Source organism: Aptenodytes forsteri, unplaced genomic scaffold (assembly GCF_000699145.1).
Source record: "Aptenodytes forsteri isolate BGI_AS27 unplaced genomic scaffold, ASM69914v1 Scaffold114, whole genome shotgun sequence".
In the NCBI taxonomy this organism is placed as follows: Eukaryota; Metazoa; Chordata; class Aves; order Sphenisciformes; family Spheniscidae; genus Aptenodytes; species Aptenodytes forsteri.
The window spans coordinates 3,644,637-3,668,106 of NW_008795364.1; the positions used below are offsets into that span (position 1 = coordinate 3,644,637).

Below are 23,470 nucleotides of genomic sequence, written 5' to 3' on the forward strand. Positions count from 1 at the left end.
CCCCCCCCCAACCACAACCCCCCAAAAAAAAAAAAAAAACCCAAACCCAAAAAACCTACCCAAAGTCCCATAAGACACAAAAAAGCAAACAAAAAAGCCAAAAAACCCCAAACCAAACGCAAACAAAATCCACCCAAAAGCAAAAGGAAACCCCAAAAAACAAGCCCCCTCAAAAGCACCCATATAATTTAAAATATTGATCCTTCCCAATTCAGTATGCCATTCTAATAACTCATTGTTCCTCTTCAAAATACCAAGAGAAAGATTTTCATTCTCTCATAAAAACATAGATCCTGAATACAGTAAGCTTCCATTGTATCCTAGGGTAGGTAAGCAACTTGCTTACACCAGACTTAAGTCAAAACTATTCTTATTTTCATCATTTCCAAGTTTTAATGACCTAGACAAGCAGAGAAATCAGATTTTCATCAATTTTAATTTGAAATATCAGCATGAGTAATATTTATGCAATGCATCGTGGATGAGCAAGCTAGCAAAGAAAATGCTGTCCAGTAAGGATGTGAAATCAGGATTTAGAGCTATATACTATGCTGACTGGTTTACAGTCTGTCATTAAGGACACGAGTATATGGAGAAAAAGGACAGGTGCTTCCCCACAGCTGATGAGTAATGAGTTCATGGAAATAAACAGGAAAGTATCAACTGCTGGCACTTTTTTCCCTGAAATTCTAAACCAGATTTTAGAAGTAAAGCAAAGCATGCTAGCTAGATGAAAATTTTAATATTAATGTATTTCAGACTTAAATATTTATTCTCTTTACACTATCTCCTGCATTATTCTAGCCTACTTAGATTACTGAAGTACACTTATCATCATGGTTTCTGAGCACTGTGCAGTAATGTTGTAAATGACATGGCTAGCACCTATCCTGTAGTTTCTCCTCCTTCTCTCCCTCTTGCCTAGAAGGAAACTCCATATTGATTTTACATGATGATGTGTCATGCATTTTTATAACTCTGCCTCAAGCATGCATGGTCAACTTTGAGGAAGTATTAAGCAAATTTCACTATTAACTGAAAAAAGGTTCACTACAATAAAGTTTCTCTCAACTTTTTCTTGACTCACACCTTCTTCTATGATAGAAACTGTAACCATTTAAGCAGCAGTTGGGGAACGACAGAAAAAGCACACGTGCCCATCAGTCTAAACCAAGAACTGCCTCCAGGCAGACGCTAGCTTAAATTGCATCCACAGAAACATTATGTTGCGAGTTAGGTATAAATAATATTCTTCCAAAATGGATAAACAGTAACTTGAAGATACTTCTAGTTTATGACAACAGCTCAAGTCAAAAATTAACTATATCAGGGGTTGACTCTGTATATTCAGTGTTTCAGACTTAACATCATTTTTGAGAGATATGTATTTGCTTCAGTTTGGATTGTTTTCAATGCTTTTTCTTTTTCTCCTCATGAGGTGAAAAGTCCAGTGCATTAATTCAGGAATTCACACACTGTAAAAGTATTAATTTCATTCTCCCCAGAACTTTCATAAAAGAAGACAGAAATAAGCTGCTTTCAACCCAATTATTATGAATAATAAATTGAGGGGAAAAAAGTAAGACTACTAAAAAAAAAAAAAAAAAATTGTTTTCCACAACCTCTTGGTCAAATGTTTCCTAGACAAATTGGTCTCTTTTTCAAAAAGAAAAGCCACTAACCCCACACTTGCCATACATTTTATGGAAAAACAAGGCTGAAGCAAATTAATATTTAGCAAATACCACAATTTCTAGAAAACACAGATGAAGTAAGAGAAAATTCCAAACAAACAACCTCCAAGAGTAGACTACAAAATATGAAGCATTTAAAACCAGCTTGCAAGTGACACAGGTAATCCTACAGTAACAATCTCTCTCAGGAAGAAGTCTGGCAAGCTAGTATTAATGAAGATGCTGAAATCAGGAGAGCTCCTTCATCACAACCAGTTCTGTTTGTAGTATAGTTATATCCTAAGTAGGCTTACAATAATTGCTTAGGTAATTGTGAGTAACACTAACAGTGTTCCCATAAATTTCCATGTACTTGAATTCCATAACCTTAGTGGTAGTCCAAGGAGGAATTATTATCAGTTAAAAATAAGACCTATTTAGTAATAAAGGCAAAAAATACTTACTGAAAGAAATGTTTCAATGTTATCATGAACAAATGACGCAACATCTTGCCAGTCCAGAATATCACCAAGCCAGCTGCTTTGACGGTTTATGTGCCATTTGTGTCCCTTGTGTCTTCCAGAATGTGTTACATTCTTAAAAAGAGAGACAAAGATGTAAAGAAACCAGACATTTGAATAACTTACAGAAATGAGAAAGCCCAAGACTAGCGTTTTCTTAATAAGGAACAGATCCAACATGCATCCAAATACTTAGAGCTGCTTTAATTGTGGCATCCTCAAAAATACCTGGAAGTACGGAGTACTCTGTTCACTGGAAAAATTAAAATCTGACAGAAAACCGTTGTTAATATCCCATATAATTAACAGTTCTGTATACTGTACTGATTCACCTCAGTTAAACATTAGCTTTACTGCCTAACTGATACAATGGTATCTATCTTGCTCTTTATGAAAGCACAGAAGAAAGAGGTAATGATTTCAGTTACTGCCTACATAATTTACTGTTTGCAACATACAACTTTTCCCAGTACAATCCACAAAGGAAAATACAAACAGAAGCCAAAACAACTAGTTTTCTCACAATTAGTGTCTACTTCTCCACTAGCCATGTTCAGTCATGCAAAAGCTAAAAGCTAAACTGGAAGCATGGAGGATTTCTTCTGACTACACAGCTTTGTAACTGCAACACAGCAAGACAATGGGAAATGGCCATAACCACAACTGCTAATTCCTTAAGTGGCTTCACCCTAATTATGAAGTTGCCTATTGTCCAACTGAATCACACCTGATCACCATCTAGCATGAGACTATTTGACTCAGTCTGGGACTGTGACAAGTGTTTCAGAGAAGGATGCCAAAATTCTACTGTAAGCAAGTCTAAGCAAACCCATTGACTACAACAGATCTCATCCTAATCTTTAATAGCAAGAGACTTCTCAAGTTCTCAACTCTGATATTTATATAAGCGTCCCACTACTTCCATTAGAATTTTCCAAAAACTTTTAACCTTACCAGCCTGCATTCAAAATGACAGTATCTTTTTTGGCATACATGGCAAGTAGTATTCCAAGTGAAGTCCCTACACTGATTTATCTAAGAACATTACATTTTCTGCTTATTACCAATTCTCCCTAGATGCATTGTTACACTTTATGATGCAGAATTAGCAATGCTCTTTAACAATCCACAGCAACACAGAGATCCTTCTTCTGAGCTGGCAGTTTATTTAGAGCAGAAACATATGAGTAGTCAAAAATCTCCCTCCAATAGGCCTTTTGTATTTGTAAACTGTATCAAGAATCTATTTTCTGTTAATCTAGTTCTATTTTCAAAGACAGCTCTCACTGTTAACTAGCAGAATTAGGTATCATTTGCAAATTTTGTAACACTGTTATTCGTACACATTTCAAGTTCATTGTTACCCAGCAACTATACTGTTGTAGCACCTAAGGCCTCCGGTATTGATAAATAAGGGATTCAAAGAAATTGTCAGCTGGTTCCTCTTCAGCAAATTCACTAGATCTTAAAAACAAAACAAAATCCCATACCTGAATGGACTAGGAAGAGGAGATTCTTGTCATAGAATCATTAAGGTTGGAAAAGACCTCTAAGATCATCGAGTCCAACCGTCAACCCAACACCACCAGGCCCACTAAACCATGTCCCTAAGCGCCACATCTACACGTCTTCTAAATACCTCCAGGGATGGTGACTCAACCACTTCCCTGGGCAGCCCGTTCCAATGTTTAACCATTCTTTCAGTAAAGAAAATTTTTTTTGTCCTTGAAAAAGACACCTTGATTGCAGAGTTATGCTATCATCTTCCAAGTGGTTTATTATTCTGTTACTATTTTACTTCACTGGGTACATAGACGCAATGGCAACTGATCTATCACAACATCTCTAGAACCTTTTCAAATATACACCATTTGCTACCTACTGATCTTCTCAGAAAGTAGCAGTTAATGATTGAATCCACGCTTCATCAGCAATTATTCCTCAGTTCTACAGCTTTCATGGAAAAGTATCACCTGAGCCTGGGTTCTTCAGTCACGTACAGACTAGAGCAACACTATGCAAGCCTCAAAATGAAGTGTGTGCTTCACTGTACTTGAATTATTGGGCTCATACAACTGAAATAGCGGGGAACCTGAAAGCTGTACTGAGAGAGTTAGATATGGTACAGATGTCCTCCACACTGCACTATCACCTAGTTTACCAGTTTTCAGATACACTGAAGAACCAGGCAAGGCTACTGTAATATTACAGAAGGAAATAGCCAGGTAGAAAGCACTCAGATGAAATACGTATGTGGATATGGAGTGCAATAGAAGGGGCAAGATTAGAAATAGACTCTGGAGAAGTTACCTGCAGCACACAGATAATCGGTTGCAGCCCAGCAGGCCAATGGTAACATAGGGTGTCTAATATGCAAACAGCAGCCAGGGGAACAGACTTCAGGATTGTAGGCAGTGAGCATCAGTGCATTCCTGAAGCTCTTTCTGCCATTTTGATTGCTAGGAAAGCTGTTTCTTACCCTACCAGAAGAGCATCTACAAAAAAGAAGCCTCATAGTATTCCCTCAGATAAGAGCTGCAGGAAAGAAATCGCATAATGCAACACACACAGACACAACCTGTGCTGCATACTGCAGCAACAAAAGTACTCCTACAGCACATGTAGTGACACAGAGCCCTACTGAACAACACAGGGCTACAGACCATCTGACACACAGGTTGTATTAGTAAAAGCTAACATAAATAGGTTTATCAGTGTAACTGTATGAAAAGTAGGCACTTTTCTTGGTCAAGCATTTAACACTGAGTACTCCCAAGTGCTTAAGGCCAGCAAAATCTATTGTAGATACAGCTTTAGTTTCTCCTCAGCGGTCCCATATTCCTCAACAGCGTCATGGTATCTCTCCACATGCTTTTCTACAGCATTACCTTGTCAGAAAAAGAAACTGATTCTTTCCCCTTCTATTTTGACTACTGTACTGAAACTCTTACTTCTTTTAATACAGAGATCGTCTTGGAACTTTAGAGGTACTTTAAAAGCGACTGTATAAAGAAAAGTGTTCATATACTACAATTACAATTATTTAAATATACAGAAGTATTTCAGGGATATGACTTCCGGATTTTGATAGTTCCATTGCACCATGGCCAATGAATTGCTTTTTCCTTTAAAAGGCAAACAGCACTGGCAGCATGAAAATGATTTAACGCTTATGAACTTTTCAAGATTCAGTGTGCAGAACCCATTATAGGAATGCTACAGTTGGGAAAAATGCATTGTAAGAAACTTAGTGAAAGGTCATTTCTTTCTCAAAATTTCAAATTAATGAAAGTTATAAAAATGATGCAGAATACCAGTTTCCTTTTCCTAACCCCTCAAGATCACAAAAATTCAACAGAAAGCTCTAAACTATGAAATACTAAATATAAAAAGTGAGCAAAGCATAAATTAAATGGCATACATAAAAACACATAACTACTTAAGTGAAGGACATAGCTCTGGCTGTACTCAATCTGTGACTGTAGAACAATCTATCTTACACACTTGAAATTTTTACCAACTCTTTATTATTATGACCTTAGCATTCCAACTTTTTGCTAATCTTTTTCTCAGAAATGCATATTTAGCATAATTATCGCAAAGCACTAAGTGATAATTTATATAAATACCATTTAAATAAGTTACCCACCTTCACAAACCAAGAGTGATAAAGCCTGTCCCAGAGCTCTAGCACTTGTTTTTCAATCACAGCGGTGTTATTCACTTTTTCTCCTAAAATCTTATTTAGCTAAAACATACAGAAATCTTTTATTATACAGGACAGAATGAAGCTGGCATCTACTGACGAACTCCAAGCTAGATGAATCACCCAAGATTGTCAGTAAAGGCATGGCTCAAACCCAAATGATTAGAAAAGCTGAGTATCAGTACGGAATACACACTTCAGACAACATGGTTCACAATGTGAAGAGTTTGTCTGTAAAAAAACCCCCAAAACATTCTGCTGCACTAAGTTGAGGTCTTCTTTCTGCACTGAAAAACCAATGCTGTCTCTAAAACACTTAATCCAAAATCCTTGATCATCTTTAGAGTAAATACTTCAAATAATTTGAGACGTGTGATAGATATCAAAATGTATAAATAAGAATCCTGGCAAATTCTCCTGAAGAAAGTTAACTTAAATAAATGATAATTTTTTTCTAAAAAAATCCATTCTACTACTACACCCAACCCACATAGAAATTAGAATACTGGTGGTGGTGGTGGTGTGGAAGTCTACATTGTCTACAATTGGACAGCTAAAGCTAGATGAAAAAAATTACTCATCTTTATTTGATGCATTTTCACTGGCAATCTTATTAAAATGATGGCAGATTTTTCAGCTTTTAAAAATAAATATTCCTCTGAGCAGAAAAGACTACTGAAATCACTCCCACCCTTCCTTCAACTCACAAACTAGAGACTGGAAAGAAGAGATCTGTCAGCAAAATGGTGAACCACGCAGAATAGAACCACTGACAAAAATCTTTTTCTTTCTTTTTACTTTTATGAAATACAAGAAATGAAAACATTAAAAAAGGTGGGGGAGCTCACTTTACCTTATGTGTAATCCATTCTCGGCCATACTGGTATACGTTATTAGCTGCTGAATTGAGTGCCTTCTGAATAACCTGGGCTTCTGGGAGCCAGCTAGGTTTTTTTAAAGAAGGAAAACAAAGTTAACTGCTACGTATTTTACCCATTTCATTACACCCAAAACACATTACAAATTAACATTTTAAAACAACAACGAACAGCTAAGGTTAAATACATATAAACTTACTACAACTAGAGTATTTCCTTCTACATATCAAGGAACAGACTTTCTCATAAGCAAAGCACAATTAAATCTAGAGCACGTCATTGCATTTGGAATTCTCTAATGTTCCTGAAACCTTAGTTAAATTGGTATCTCAGCTTTTTCAAGAGATCTGCTCTTCAATCTGTATGCATGCTATTCACACTACATTCTTCGAGATTTTCCTAGTGTTCTAGTTTTCTGAAAATACTATATGAAGCAGTCTCGTCTAGCCGCAAAGACAACCTTCTGAATTACAAGCTGAGTGTAAACTGCTAATGTAGTTTCCCTGAAAAAGCAACCACCAAATGAAGCAACAGGTTTGGGCACCAGTTATTTCTAAGCCCCCACCAAACTATTTGCTCATCAATTTCTTCAGGGATTCATGTCACTTTCAAGCAATGAACCTACTGAGTTGCCAGCATTTCAACACTTGTGAATACAGGGCACACATTCTCTGCTTTGACTTTCTTTCTACATCTTGATTCAATGGCACACGTTGGAGCCCTTCCAAAACAAGAAAGCATTCAGGAAATAAAACTGCTGCATTTGTTCACCTGACTGAAGATCAACATGGAAGCTTTTCTGCCTGTATAACCCTTCTGAAGGGTTCTGCATTGGAATTCCAAGACATTTCAGTCGCTCACCTCTAAATGTAATAAGAGCGTCAAGCTCTGAAAGCTGGTGAAGCTTGATGGATTTGGCAAGAGATATACTTACTTCTAATGAATTAAAAGATAGTGTTTTGGATGCTTCAAATTTGGATGCAAACACTGGAAATAAAAATTTTAGCTAAAATTCTGCTAATTACTCAACTAGTACTCCAGTATTTTCATTGTGTGAATAAGCTTCTGACAGTCAAATTTCCATTTTCATTAGTCCTACTTATTTCCATCTTATGGCAAAATGGAAAGGCCAAACAACACAAGAGATGCCATGAAGGAATAAACAAACACATTTTTTAAGTGCCTTCTGTTCTCTTGATTGTGACTAAGTATTGCTAAAGCACATATTACTATAGCGTTTATTAACTATATCGTTTTAGTTCTGTTTTTGAAAATTTCTCTCACTCTTATAATACAGCATGCACTTTCTTTCAATCCTGTTCAACAATCATCGCTTTTGTTTAGAAAGTGCCCTTGAAAAAAGTCAACCATTCTCGTCCAGGAGACAATTCTTTTTTCCTGGTAAGTGCCCGGACTCACTGGGAGTGAGTGCATGAAACGAAAGCAAACTGGAACATCACCCCCCTTCAAAATCACTCTTCAGTCTTACCTACTCCCCCCCTCTGCTGTTCATGCAATCACCTTCTCTGCTCACCAGTGTGCCCTTGTTTTTCTCTGTATGCATTTCTCTCAAAATCTTCTCTCTCCCTTAATATTTGCCTTAGTGTTTGCTTTAATCATTACACAGACAGTATCTTATAAATCTCCCACTGCATACACTATACACATCTACTCTTAATAGGAACAGCCCTTCCCAACTGATTCATACCAAACTCTCCTCAGCCACCATTCTTTCCACCCTCTAACTCTTCTTCAGTTCACTCCAAAAACCTTTTCTTCAACTCCTATTCCCTCAAAGGCATCCTGCAGCCAGCTCTCCACATTGAAAAAATAATCCAGCTCTCATCTCACAACCTTCTACAGAGAGCATTCTTTGCCATTACTTTTCTTACGCAGATAAAAGGGAAAAGAATAGACCTCTTTATTCTCTGCACTATGCAGGTGTTTCTCCAAAACTGTAACTAGAGAAGTTTATACAGCTGTCCTTCTCCAAAGTCCAACCAGTCCTCAAATGAGATACCACATTGACAGTCCTCCAGAGTAATGCATAAACACTAATGCTGCCTGAGAGTTTAGCTTCTACATCTGCCTGCAACAGTCATTCCCATTTCTGTTCACCTAGGGGATTTTTTAAAATTAAAAACTATGCATAAGAGCACCTGGAAGCTTGTTCATCCACCCTATACTATTTGCTTAACTTCAGCATTCTTACTTTGCCCATTCTGGGTGACTGGCTACTGTCTCATTGATCAAGCTGCTTGTGACTTGAATCATGTGAACACTCTCTTGATGTACCTAAATTAAATATAGAGAGGACAAATGTTATGTAATGCAAACTAGAACTCTTCCTACATTCAGAGAGGTTTCTCTTTTTTTTTTTTTTGGGGGGGGGGGGGGGAGGGGAAGGGTGACCAGTTTATACATTTTAAAGAATAATCTTCCAACGTAGACAACCCATTATGAAGAATGAAGTGCCATGAACCCAAAAAAGCAGTCAATACAATAATCATCAGTCTTTTTTGACAATTTTGGTCACACACTGTGTGACTAGTAATAGCAAATGGAAATTTAAACCTTATCTCATCAGCGGAAAAAATTTAACAATACAGCAGTGCTGTCAAGGGAAGTACTAAAATACAAAGCACAGTTTCAGAAATACCTTTTTAAGTCATGGATCAAAGAAGTGTAAAAATTAATGAATGCTCAGCTCTAACATGACCAACGATGCTATGAAGTGCCACACCAAATTAATTCTTCAATAAGAATGATAAAAGACACCTTTTACAAATATCTTAATGTTCCTTTTATGAATATAAGGAAGCTTTAGACAGGAATGTTTGCACAACTTTTAAAGCTTTCAATTTTAAGCATTCAACATTACATAAGCCTACATTTTGGAAAAAGGAGATTGACATCAGAACCCATTGATTTTTGTTCCGTAACTGTATTCAAGTCAAACATTCAATCTCCATTGACCGTTTCAAGTATGAACACAGCTCCGTTTAAAAAAAAAAAAAAAAAGGATAAAAAAAAAGTACATGAGTGACCTCTTCTGGTAAGGAAAAAAACCCCCCAAACACAAACAAAAAAAATCAATTTCAGAGAACATCTGATCATGAATCTCGGCACATTTAACTCAGAACAGGATACCATGAGGTTATTACAGGCAATTACACAAACAAATTGACAAATACACCTTAAACATTTTGCAAATATGTTTCTGATGCAAGGTAAATTAATAAGAAAAAATTCTAATTGGCTCTGCTGTTGACAAGAGAAGTGTAACAAGATGCAAAACAAATCTGTTCCTGTAATATCTAAGCTAGTAATTATTTTAATAGAATAAATTCCGTATTTTCAAATGTCTATATTTTTGTTATGTATGTAAATAAACATATAAATACAAGTAAATATAAATATATAGATTTTTATATACAGAAAGTCTTGGAATGGTAAGAAGTTTTTTATATACAGGAAGTCTTGGAATGGTAAGAAGTTCAACTACAGAGCATTTAGTTGCTAAATTTTTCAAAAAATTCTTTAAGCTACACAGTTTTGCATAAGTATCAGTGACTTTCATTCAGCATTTAAAATGAGCTCTATGATTACATTCCCTAGCGTACTGTACCTTTGCAGTAAGGAGCAGGGCTAGCAGAAGGGTTCCTATCACTAGCAAAAATATTATGAAAATGCTGATTATTTTATCTAGCATTTTCTCCAACCACACGATCATCTGTGCAGAAAAAAGAAAAAACAAATCATAGCATATAAATCAATCTTTAATGAAAGCAATGCTGTATGGTATATGACAGTATTGTTATCTTTATTTACAATCACAGTGCAAAATCAGGCTCTAATCAAACAGCATTTATGCCCAAGCTTGGAGATGAACAATTAAGAAGCAATGTTAGCATGATTACGGTCATGGTATGACATGTGATTTTGCAAACGACATTTACACATTACCACAAGACACAGCAAGCTCTCTGCAAAGCAAGCAATAATTCAACATTTACTTACTAGACCTAAAGAAGCTAGCATTCATGTCAGCTATGAGCCTAGAAATTTGTCTTTGTTTCTTGTCCTTCAGCAACTCGGAAACTTACAGATACTATCTGTGCAGGACTTGGAAGCTATCAAGGTATACTGTAAAGTACAACCATGACTTTCAATGAATAGCTAATGGCCATCTAAATGACAAATGAGGTATTTCTGCAAGTAACCAAATTTTTAAAGCTGCTCATCACCTTCTGAACTGAAATGGGGCTGGAGGTTTTCTACATTATTGAACATCAGGCCAATTATTCAGCACTGACTATATCTATCCACTTTCAATCTCGAAAGGATGCTCAGCATTAAACATGCATCAGCTAAACCTACTGATGAAGGAAACAGGTGTGTATGTTGTTCTGTCAGTTTATGGAAAGGCCCATTCTATACATGTCCACAAACAAATAGCGATACCACTTAAGATTAGAGAAATTCTGATAACGTCATTCAAAACAATAAACCTGCTCAGCCATGCGCCTACGCAAAGTACTCTAGAATAGTGCAAGCTGAGCTTCGTCTCATACACAAATTGACTGTTTACATAAAAAGCTGTGAAAGCCCATCCGAGTATGGCCAAATACATTTTTCTAGCTTCTATGGTTCAAATACCAAGGCTATTTCTACTCCATCTGGCATTACTGCAGGAAAAAGCAGCAGCAGCAGGACAGCTGTAAAATTTGTGCTTTAAGAGAACTGTGGTCAAAGCCAATGTGCAGTAGATGAAAGTATTTCCACGTGAGTACAAGTTATATATTCATCGATTAGGCTGGTAACTTTCTAGTTAGAGATCTTACAAAACTACTAATATGCTTGCTGATGGTTTACATTAGTTCTTTCTTCATTATTTACCCTATCCCTACACGTGAAATTGGCCCTGGAACAACTGACTTCTACAGACTGCTGTGTGATGATTGAATTGGTTAACGCTGAAGTTATATCTCCTATTTGAAAAAAAAGTAAGGATTTTTTTTTGTGCTCATCCTGTAGCATCTGAGCAGTTAATGTTCATAAAGCAATTATTTTTAAACTTCAGGTTCTTTTACAACCAGCTCCTTGTTTGATCTAAATTAACACAAGGATTATATTCAGCATTTTAGAACTGTTGTTCAAAATGATAAAGAAAACTGGAAGAAAGCAAAATCCTTTTAAAAGAAACAAGGTGGTGAGCCAGCAAGTTTTTGTAACAAAATCTGCACTACATTATGACCTGCAGAAAGGAATTCAGAGAACCTGAAGGAATCTGCAAAATCTTCTTAGATATTTTTAACATTTTTCAGCACTGCTGAAATATTTCAGCCACCAGAAATGCCTTGCTAGTGCTAGAGGGAGGTTACCTGCCTGCAGCAGTACTGAAGCTTTCTGAAAAACTCTGAGTAGCCTCTAAATGCAGCTGTTAGCCCTTTGGAAAGAAGACTGAAAACAGGATTTGCTGTGCCCTTCCAAGCCTCACATACATCTAAGGATTACGCAAGAGAAGCGAGAAATAAAAGTCCCTGTTCTAAAGGTCAGAAACCAAAAGTATCACTGAAAAACACTGGATGGCCAGGGGATGGAAATTTTATAGCATGGGCTTCAAAATGAAGCTATTAAAAACTAAAGCTGCCCTTGTTAGTTCTCAGCTAACAAAGTTCAAACTAATTGCTATTTACTTTCTAAATTAGAGATAAAAGAAATCCACTAGTCTTACATATAGCACCTTAATCAGACTCACTGAACCCAAGAAATTGGAGGTACTGTCAGAGACTTCCAAAAACGCTAGCCTCGGTGATTGTGTGAGTGGTGTCCAATAGACGAAATCTCATCCAGCTGAAACTGGATGCTTTAGATGTTTCACCATGGTAGCTACTACTGGAAGATCAAGCTCCAAAAGATCAGGATGAGGACTCTCTCTCTGAACTGGAACATGAAGAACAGGGGATCTTTTCTTGATACTCCTTACTGTGGGTTGGAGTATGCCTACACTGCCATTGAGGTGCAGCTGCAGCACATGTAAAGCCTGAATTACCTTTAATCTAGTTAGTAAAGTAATGGCAGCACTGACGTTGTACCAGTACAGGCAGCAGCCTTAGCCATGCGAGCCCACTTTGTGTTTATTTACTTGGGCAGGTAGCCCAAGCAAGTTAGATGAAAGCCAGCTCTGGTATGCCTACAGGTACTGCAACTACATCTCTCACCACAGTCTTAATGAGATCCAAGTTATACAACTGGTACAGGCGTATCACAGGAGAAGACTGAATTGGACTGAGTATTGCAGAAGTAAAAGCAGATGCACAACATTCATTTAGGGCTGTATTTACTCCTTCTCCTTTAATTTGCTTGCTATTAAACTTCCCTTCCTTCCTCTACATTTACCCACAACACTTAGGAAGCACTCACCTTTGCACACTCATGCTAAATAATGCATAGGTGCTATGTTACTGAAGGTAAGCTAGACTGTTAAATCCCTGTGTGCTTGTACTTACCACTGAAATCAGGTCCAGACTTCATTCTTACCACAACCCTGTCAGACCTCCCTTTACATCCTTCCTGTAAACCATGGGCATGCACACGAAGACAAACATATACTGACTAAACACTAGTCATTAGCCAGAGATCATGAAGTTTTAAATGCAGTTCCAAACTTCCAATCTAAAGGTTAGTCAACAGCAGGAAGCTGATGCTGCCACAACATCCAAAATTATGCAAAGGTAAAGGAAAGCCAGGCTTCTAAGCTACAGAAGGTCACACTTGTAAAACCAAACTGAAATGTTACTGATTTGTGATAGACTGTCCACAAAAAACTATCCTTAATTGTCACAGTTTTGAAGGAAAAGATACCAACTTTTAAATTTTTTCTTAAATTTAGCTCACTGTAAAAAATGTTTTTAAGATGAGTTGCATTCAGTTAAAATGCTTCTCAATAATCTGCAAGTACTTCCTGCTTTCAACTTTTGGGTGATGATACAAACCATATTACACTGAGCTGTAACAGAACTGCAGTTCATGCTTAATAATTGGGAATCCTACTATCTAGACAGGTTCTCCATGTTATGCAGTATGATACATCATCTATGAATTCATATTTTCACGTTTCACACTGCATAGCCATCAGAACACTAGTTTTTCTAGTATGTTGTATTTACTGCATTACCCACACAGGGAAGCATGCCTGGACATCTACTTCATTTTCAATTAAATCTACATAAAATTACCAAAAAGGACTATTTTTTTTTCTTTAAACAGCTTCACTATCTATCAGGATTTTTTCCAAGACATTTCTTAGACTTGTTGACACTTCCCTTTAGTTCAGTTAATATTTGAGGATAGCATCTTATAATATCATCTGATGAGAATAAGGGGAAGCCTGTCATCAGGACACATCTCATTATGTTGAGATGAGTCAGATGAGTAGTTAAGTTAGAAAAGATAGAGAACAGTCTCTATGAGGTCTCAAGTCTATTTACACACCAGTGTCCCTCCAACAGCAACAGCTGAATTTAGCAATTCTTTCTAAAGACTCCTATATTTTGGGCTACATATACCTCATTAAAATATGTGATTATATATTATTCTTGTTTGACAAAAAAAAAAAGTCTCAAGCAGCTCTTTGACAGAAGCTCTTAGACAGGAAGAAAAAAAAAAAATAAGGTTTATCACTAGCAGCCATAACCAACCATCATTTCAAACTCTGCCACGTCTAGGTGGTGTATTTTTAGTTTCTTGGTTAATTATCAGAAATTTATCTTTCTGATAATTTCTGAAGTTCTCACAAGTACTTCCCTTCAAAGACAGGCAAAAAGGAGAAAGGTGCAAAGGCAGCAACCTTTTAAATACATCCAGCGTTCTGTATTACAAATATCCTCCTTTCTTTGCCTCTGCTAGAGTATGATTTTTTTTTTTAATTATTATTATTATTAATACTCCTTTGTTTGCTTACGTGTTGGCAAAGTGGATAGAACAAAACAAACTCGCAAGAACCTGATAGTGTTTGCACAGTATTTGTTTTTGCCTTTTTTTTTTTAATCTTGATTATAATATTAGTACTACTCGCTCATGCACAGGAGTCAGCACTGCATGTAATACTATAGGACTTTCAGGATCTCTTCCTATGAAACGGTAAAGTAAAACAGTAGTTTTTAAAAACAGCTCCTAGGAACTAAAAAAACCCTCTGTTAAGAAACTATATCCACAGGGTCTTGCCCAATAATGCAAATCTCTAAACTAAAAATAAAATCCAGACATTTTAGAGTTCAAAGCAATTACAGTGAAATTATTTTTGCAGCTTATCAATATTAAGGAAAAAATTGATCTACATACATGAATTTTCAAACAAGCAAATGACAAACTCAGAGCCAGAAAAAAAAAGTAGTTGAGACTAAACTTTCACCTGTGGCTCACTAAGCTCAGCTCTTCACCTAAACCATGCTAACAAACAAATACCTAATCAAAAATTTTTTATGAAGGGTTATGGTTGCACATATTTACTAATTTTAAGTCATTCACATAACACAAACATTTCAAAGTCAGGAAATAAAAATGTAATTTTAAAAACAACCAAACGATATTCAAGGGCAAAAGAACATTCAAAAATTCACCTCTTTGTGGGCAATTATAACTGAATCATAAAACAAGCAATTCTACCCTCTTATTCAGAAACACAGAAAGTCCCCCATCATATAATCCTGAGTTCACCGATTAAATACTGTAGATCAAACTTTCTAAATTCATTATAGCTGCTCAGCCTGGACACTACATGCAGCATTATTCCCCATCTGCCACCCACAGCAGATACCAGCTGTGCAGCCCCATTTCATTGCTTACAAGAACCTTTTGGAGAGTTGTGCCAGTCCATGCTCTACTCTGTTCTGCTTGTTTTCAACAGCATTCAGAAGGACAGTATTTCAGGTGCCTTTCACAACATGCAAGGCAGATCTATGGTTTCTATTGTAATAGCTACTGAATGGAAAGGATGGGTTGTTGTTTATAAAACCATAGTAACTGTTCTGACTCTCCCACTAATACTGAAGTGGTAAGCGAGGATAAAAGTTGCTGCTGGAAGCATAACCCATTTCAAGATATGGTATTTGATTTTTTTCTCTTTCACTTAATTACTTGGAGTTCATATATTTTATCACATACTAGATTTTCACCTTTAAAACTCTGAGGTCCTGCAGACATACACATGCTACAGGCATCCCTCTCCAGCTCTGTGCTTGTCTGAAGCAATGACACTGCCCAAGTCCCAGAGAGATATCACTGCATTGAGGAGTTGTCCAGGTTTCAGTCACACATGAGGCCAAGTATGGGCTGAATCAGTTTTCACTTCTCTTGGGATGACAGTTCCCCAAAGAACCCTAGTTGACTAAGATGAACCATGGGAACCGAGGAGTGCATTTCTTATAAAACACATCACACGCTTTTAAAAGTCACACAGAAGAAAAAATGTTCTAGCTATACCAACTGCTTTAATTATATTTTTTATGGTTTTTTTACTAGCCCTCACTTCCCTTAAGACTGTCATGAGATTCAGCAGTTCTGAGACGATGAATATTCTCATTTCACTCCTGCTACAGTGAACACCACTGAATATACAGGCCAGTTTGACACTTCAAAAGTAAAAGATTAACAGCACTGGCTGAAGCCAGTCAATGCACTATCTGCAAGCACTACATTCATAGCTTTAGAACTGTGCTTCACCCTCACCACTCCCATGTTAGTTCAGTTAACTGATGCTTTCTCTGAGCAGAGAACAGCTCTCCAGTCCGGGAGAGAACTGGTTTTGTTATGCATATAAGAGGGGACCAGGTGGAGATCAACTGTTCTTAAATAAAAGTGCTGCTAAATCCAACTACTGCTTGAAAGGCTAATGCAATATTCTGCTGTACAAAACATTTAACTATGTGCATTCATTTAGTAGAAGACAAGAAATCAGGCAGAATTATATGACCTTCAGTAGCTTATATCAAGAGCTGGAAAAGAGACACTTGGGAGAGAAAACTAAGAAGCAAGGCATGTTAAGGGGTGTTCATGCTGGGAGAAAAAAACCAAACCTCCCCAAAACCACAGAATCCATTAGCTGGAATCACAATTTTTCTGTTTGTTTACCTTCTCATTAAGCCAGTGCCACAGCTTGTCAGTGGCAGGGGGAGATGGAAGATAAAGGGAAAAAAAGACAAGAACACAGTGGAAAATTATTGAAAAATGCAGTAATAGAGAGGGCAAAAAAAGCAATGAGAGGCAGGCAAAGTCATCCACAGAATGAAAATGAAATTGTTCCAGACACAAAGGTAAATTGCAATAGGAAGAAAAGATTATAACAACTTCTAATGCAAGAATCTAGATTTTACTATTACCATGCACTTTTTGAAACAAAGAGGGATATAACAAATACGAACAACTTTAATGATATTAACAGAGCTATCAGCATAATCTGGGCAATTCCAGTTTAATTATACTGAGACTTAACATTTCAGAATTCAGAGCAGGACTTGTAAAAGTACTCTGAGAAGGGCACTTTACTGAAACACCAAAACTTAACACGAGATACTTGTTTATTGCATTAATACTCCCATTCAGGGAGCTTCCTATGTATTTCAAAACACTCCTATTATGTCAACTATTGTTAAACAAATTTTATATGTTTTTTAGTACCACATTCATATTACAACATTCACATTGAATGGCACACCATCAAATACGTAATTAAATCCAATATACACACAACAGTATATTGTAGATCAAATAAATGTATGGATTTCATATAATTTTATTGGTTGTGCAGAAGGTTCTTTGCACTTCTCAACAGTCAATTTCTCCTTTTGTACTACAGTTGCTTTCCTTGCTAATTCTCACCCATACTCCTCAAGTACACCCATTTTAAGACCTAGTTTATGTAGGACTATACTCTTAATTCTAGCCATTAGTAATCAGTTAGCAGCACAATCACAGCAGTGAAAAGCTTTAATGTTATTATTCATCTGTGTTAGAGGTTAAGATCAAGTAAGTGAAGTTTGTTTCTCCCTGAAAACAGGATCATTGAATGCTCAAAAAAAAATCTAGTGTTTTCACCAGTTGCCAGAAATTGTATTAGCTCCCAATGAAAACAAAATGTAAGAACATTTCAAATTAAAAAAATCTCAGAATGTTAATTAAGTTATATCAGAAGCAAGAAGCAGATTTACAAAGAAATATGAACATCAGGAAACATGAAAATAAAATATGTCACAAAGCACCCACTTTTACTACTCATGGAAAGAATCACAGTAATGGAAAGCAATGACAAAGCTTGAAAAGCCTCAAACTGACACTGTAGAATTTGTTTCTATTTTACCTCTTCACCTATGGAATAGTTTCTCAGTGAAGAAAGGTAAAGTTGTTTACTGACTCAGTGACATACTCTTGACTTTAACTTTACTTCTGCTTACTAAAACCCACTATACATTAGATTCAGTTTGGAAAAAACATAGATCTCATGGCTGTATTTCTGCACTTTGCAACTCCAATACAACAAAAGCTAGAGCTCTATTGTTAGCCTGAGATTTTAGCAGAATGTGAAAGGAAGTCTTTGGTATTTTTCTATAATTTCAGCCTCCTGGAATTGTGTTGTGGTTTGACAAATACAATAACTAGGAAATAACATTATATGACAAAAATAACAATCTTTTTTATTAATGTTTAAGACAATATCTGGGCGGCTCTACCTGCCTACTATCTTACCAATACTGATGTTTAAGTAGTGCTACAAACATTATCAATCTACACTTAAAAATAGGCTACAGCTTAATTCTAATCTTCAGGTCATCCAAAATTAACAAGGCTACAGCTGCTTTTCCAGTATGTTATTGGAAAACTATTTATATAAGATCTTACATGTTTATGGAAGTATTTCCTAGAATAATATATGCACTAGTAGAGATTCTGCCTGTTTTCTGTGCTTGTTTTAACTATGTGCTAAACTTGGTACCAGAAGAACCAAACCTTGACTTTGCCTGAAGTCCAAACAATCTATTACAGTCCTCCATATATAAAATTCTAGTATGCTATACCTAGAAAAAAACATATAATAACTACGATTCACTGAAGTCTACCAGAAAGCATGCATGCAGAATACTAGCACATTCTAATTAGTAAGTCCAGTGCATGCAGTTGAGCAACTGTTTATACTGCTGAACTCCCTCGCAAACTCTAATCAAAATAAAACTACAGTCACCATATTAAAAGATAAGTCATCTTTAAAAAAAAAAAAAAAAAAAATCAGTGAAGCAAATTATTAGTTCTTGACTGTTGATAAAAACATGCACAACACCATATCTTTTAAGTTTTAAGATGACTTGATGGATGACAACAGAAGCCTCCGTACTCTTTCCTTCAGGAAGTCTCTCATATCTGAACTGCTGCGTCTGTTGGCTCCATGGGGCAACTGCACAACCAGGGACTAAATAATACAGTAAGGACATCCTATTTCCATAGTCCATATTTAAAGCAGGCCTGCACATACAGGCACAGCCTGACCTACTGTTTATAAAGAAAATAAAAAGCAATGCCCTACTTTCTTTCCTCTTGATCAGAACTTCTCTTCAGTTCAAATTTGTCTGCATTTCCAAGATAACGAGAGATTGATGAGCAGTGGGAAAGAAGAAGAGCAGTTCTTTTCTTACTGCTTTTATTTAAGAAACAGACATAATCAGTAAAGCTCAAAGATCTGCATGCATGAGCAGTACTCTTCCATAATTTCTCACAATGGGTTATTTTCCGGACCACCTACACTAGCCTGCTAAGCTTCCGTTTGGGAGAAAGAGACATGCCGTTCTAAGATGTCTTCCTTGTCCTCACTACCTTTTACTCAAAACTGGAACTATTTCCTCATCGGGCATACCACTTTGGAAAGACCAAGTAGTACCACTAGATATTTGTATGAAACAGACCTTGTCAATGGCTTGCTGTACTTAGCTAAGAGCCCCAATACGTCCTGATGCTGAGATTCAGCCTCCAATTAACTCAGTATACAAAAAAACCAAACCAAACCAACCAACCAAAAAAAAAAAAAATCACTAAGCAGCTTCAGCTCCCAGGAAAAGAAAGTACAAATAAAATATTAAAAAAAACAAACATCTAACTGCAAAGGAAATGATCCTTCAATCTTGATTTCCCACACACACTCATAAAAGGTAAGCTGTAACAATTTACTCCATGAATTTCTATTTTGTGTTTGCATATTTTTACTTCCTCTTCAACAGTGCCTACTGAAGCCAAAATGTTTGGTAATCCAACTTTCATTCCTTGCCTTTCCCTGTCCCCACAAAAAATCACAATTGCCAATATCCTATGGCATTGCTTCCCAAATTCTCAGAAATAAGATGCATCCATGATCCTACAATGCACAGAATAAGCATATCCAGTAGAACTTAAAAGAAATGAAAGCATTAGTGTGATAAGCATTGGAAGACCACATCTAATTCCAGCCACCCATGATAAAGCCAGGTGAACTGTAATTAGAATAGGCACAAACGAGGACAACAGAATCATGCAGAGTATCAAGTGTCCTTCTTGTAACGGCTAAAAGAGCTTGAATTGCTTTAATACACACAGCACAGACTCAGAAGGAATATGACTGCCATCTAAAAAAAGGGAGGGACAGAGGAGATGGACAAATGAGTTTTGCCAACACTGTTCTTTTGCTTCGACAAGAACAACATGAATATAAACTGACCTTAAACACATTTAATCTGAAGAGTGGGAAGTTCTGCTGCACATTACGACAAAAGCCCTACCTTCTTTAAGGAGAAAAGACTTAGTGGAATTAGGAAGGATACTGTATCATATAGTTATGCAAGACAAGGATACTAAACTTGACAACTCATGAAATACAATATATATGATATTGTGTCTAGAGTCTTCTTACTTACAGAACAAAAGCTTTTAATGAAAAGCTTTGTATAACGTAAGCTTTTATCCTAACATGTTAATATTTTCAGCTACCTTTGGAAACCCCCTTTATCTTGTTCATAGCTGTATTCCAAAAGACTTTTCCTTTTTCAAATTCTTCCTCAATGAACGCTGTCAAATCTTTACTTATTTCCTACAGCCATTTTAATGCTTTTGTTGACCTTCTGACATCCATTTACCCATTAGATCTGGGCTTAAGCTCTTCCTTTTGCTGTAGGAATTCAGAGCTATGAACTGCAGACGGATCTGCCGAGGTACAGATACTCTGACAAATGTACTTACAGGGTTCAGCTCTTCAGTTATAGAAACTCTGAGGTAACAGCTTTTTCTAAAGCAGAGAATACTTCAACAACACAGTTACAGAAAGCACATTCTTACACACTGGCATAGCTGTTACAAACAAAATAATCTATCAGGTTAAGTCAAAACTTACAATTCTGAATGGAGGAGCCTTAATAAATTTTACGGAGCTTTCCAACTCTGCAATTTGCAATGCAAATGTGGGCATATTTTGACTGGGGGAGGAGGGAGGGGAGCACAGAAGCCTTATTCTATGGTACTTCCCAAATACCTTATCCCACATATTTCTTCTCTTACAGAGAGAAGCCTCCCTCCTGCACCACCACGCCACTGTGTTCAACAACTATACTTCCACACAGTATAAACAAATGCGTTCGAACTAGCTCAGGCCCTACTTACAGAATAAAATGGGTTGCTTTTTAAATTAATTTTTCACAACAGAAGTAAGAACGTCTCATCCTTCAAATGAAAGCTTTTTAAGTTTAACTTCAAAATCTTTGTAATCAGGTAAGGTGACTGAACCATGAGAAGTTTGCCTTACTCAGATAAAGGATCTTTTAGCGCTAACTCAACATTTAAAAAATGACTTCTGTCAAGCTTTGCATGTAATCATTTAACGAAGTTTAAATGTGTACTTAAGTGTGAATAGTGACAGAAGAGACATAGTTTAAAATACACCATAAAACAGGTAACAGTTTTACACAAGAGACATGTCCATTAGTGACAGACATTTATTTCAGAATTAAAGTCTCAGCATACAATAAACAGAGAATAAAACAAACTTTCAGGTTACTTAAGGAAATAAGTAGAAATACCTTACTGTCAAGCTTTAGCATGACTCTTCCAAGCCCTCTGATGGGCCGTGGAGCAAGAGCTTCCTGACGTTCCTTCACAAAATTTTCAACAAGTTGCCACCAACTTTTGCAATGGTTTGCCATGAAGTTCAAAACTCCAAAGTGAACCACGAGTTTTTTAAGTGCCCAAACTGTAACCACAAGAAGGAAATTAAGTATTAGAGATTTCAGAGGAGCACCGAAGACTGCGCATCTATTCCATTCTGAAAGACCTATGAAAAAGAAAGAAAAAGATTCTTGAGTTTTATTTCCCATTAGAAAGCACTTTCAGAATTTTCAAGTGGTTTTAGCACTAATCTCCTTTCTCGCTTTACAGCCATGCTTATCCACATGGAATTTAGATGGCAGCAGAAGAAAGGTGCCTGTGCACTACCCGATTATGCAGCTAACAGACTTGAGCAAGGCCCGGAATAAGCAGATGCCATTCCATGATTCCAGTACAGCGGATTTATCACATCTTCACACGTACACCACACCAGATGACTACACATGAAGTACCACATTCAGAACTTAACAGTATGCTACACATAAGAATTGAGGCTGAAAATTTTCTTTTAAGTTTTAGGCCTTCTGTACTGTTAAAGCCGTATCTTTCATTTAAGAACTGACAACAGATCATGTGTAATTTCACAGTAAAGAAGTGTTCATTTAAACCTTCAACTTAAATACAACTACTGATTAATTTTGCTTTTAAACATCAAAAACACTATTTTGAGATCAGCTTTTTATCTTGGCTTGAAGATGATCACACAAAGCTCCAGAAAAATCCATACTGCTCCTCAAAACTAGACAACAGAAGAAACACATACTATTTTTTCCCCCCCCAAAAGCAGCATTTCTACCACAAACAGCTTTTCTCCAACACTCCTAACATATATCCTCTGTAAAATAAAGAGCTTCTCAACACCACTAGAAATGTCTAGCATTACAGTTACAGAAATAAAAGCTCATGTCCGTTTAAAATGAAATAAAGCCATGAAACAAAGCCCAGAGACTTTTGCATAAGGCTTATGGTTCCAATTCTGTAATGGCTCTGCTCTCCCTCACTTACCGAGTATACATGCAAAACTTGTGAATCATCACAATCAAGAATGTAAAAGCAAAAAAGCATTGATACATATGAAACTTTCCTTGGAAGCTAATAGACCTTAGTCAGGAAATATATGCCATATTCTTTTTTTATTCAACAAAAAGTTACACCACTCAAATTATCTATCTTCTCATCACTGAAAAGAAAAGCGAGTAATCTTCCAAAGCCCCTAGCAAATTTAACATCAGAACAGAGGAGTTAATTCACATCATAAACAAAGATTTGTATTACAACTGATTTTACTGGGGTATTGATGCAAACATACCAGTCACAAAAACATCATTACAAGATACATCAACTTAAAGGATCATAATTAGTATATGTAGCAGTAACAGACCAGAAGGTCTCACAACCCAGTCCTACCATGAACTACTGATACACAAACCCCTAAACAAAATTATGCTGCATCCCCAAATACTGAAAACTATGGTTCTAAAGGAAAACAAAGTGAAACTATTAGCAACAGAATCACAT

General features: G+C 36.5%; 1 protein-coding gene across 1 annotated transcript in view; it reads right to left on the reverse strand.

Annotated features, from left to right (window-relative positions):
- The window catches only part of TMEM245 (transmembrane protein 245), a 77,480-nt gene that overhangs the window by 41,525 nt on the left and 12,485 nt on the right, over positions 1–23,470 (reverse strand). The window contains exons 6-11 of the mRNA XM_009280195.1: positions 21,868–22,037; positions 10,407–10,511; positions 8,991–9,073; positions 6,754–6,844; positions 5,844–5,942; positions 2,138–2,269 (exon numbers count right to left, since the gene is read on the reverse strand). Of these exons, the coding sequence (XP_009278470.1) occupies positions 2,138–2,269; positions 5,844–5,942; positions 6,754–6,844; positions 8,991–9,073; positions 10,407–10,511; positions 21,868–22,037 (680 nt within the window). The remainder of the gene's footprint in view (positions 1–2,137; positions 2,270–5,843; positions 5,943–6,753; positions 6,845–8,990; positions 9,074–10,406; positions 10,512–21,867; positions 22,038–23,470) is intronic.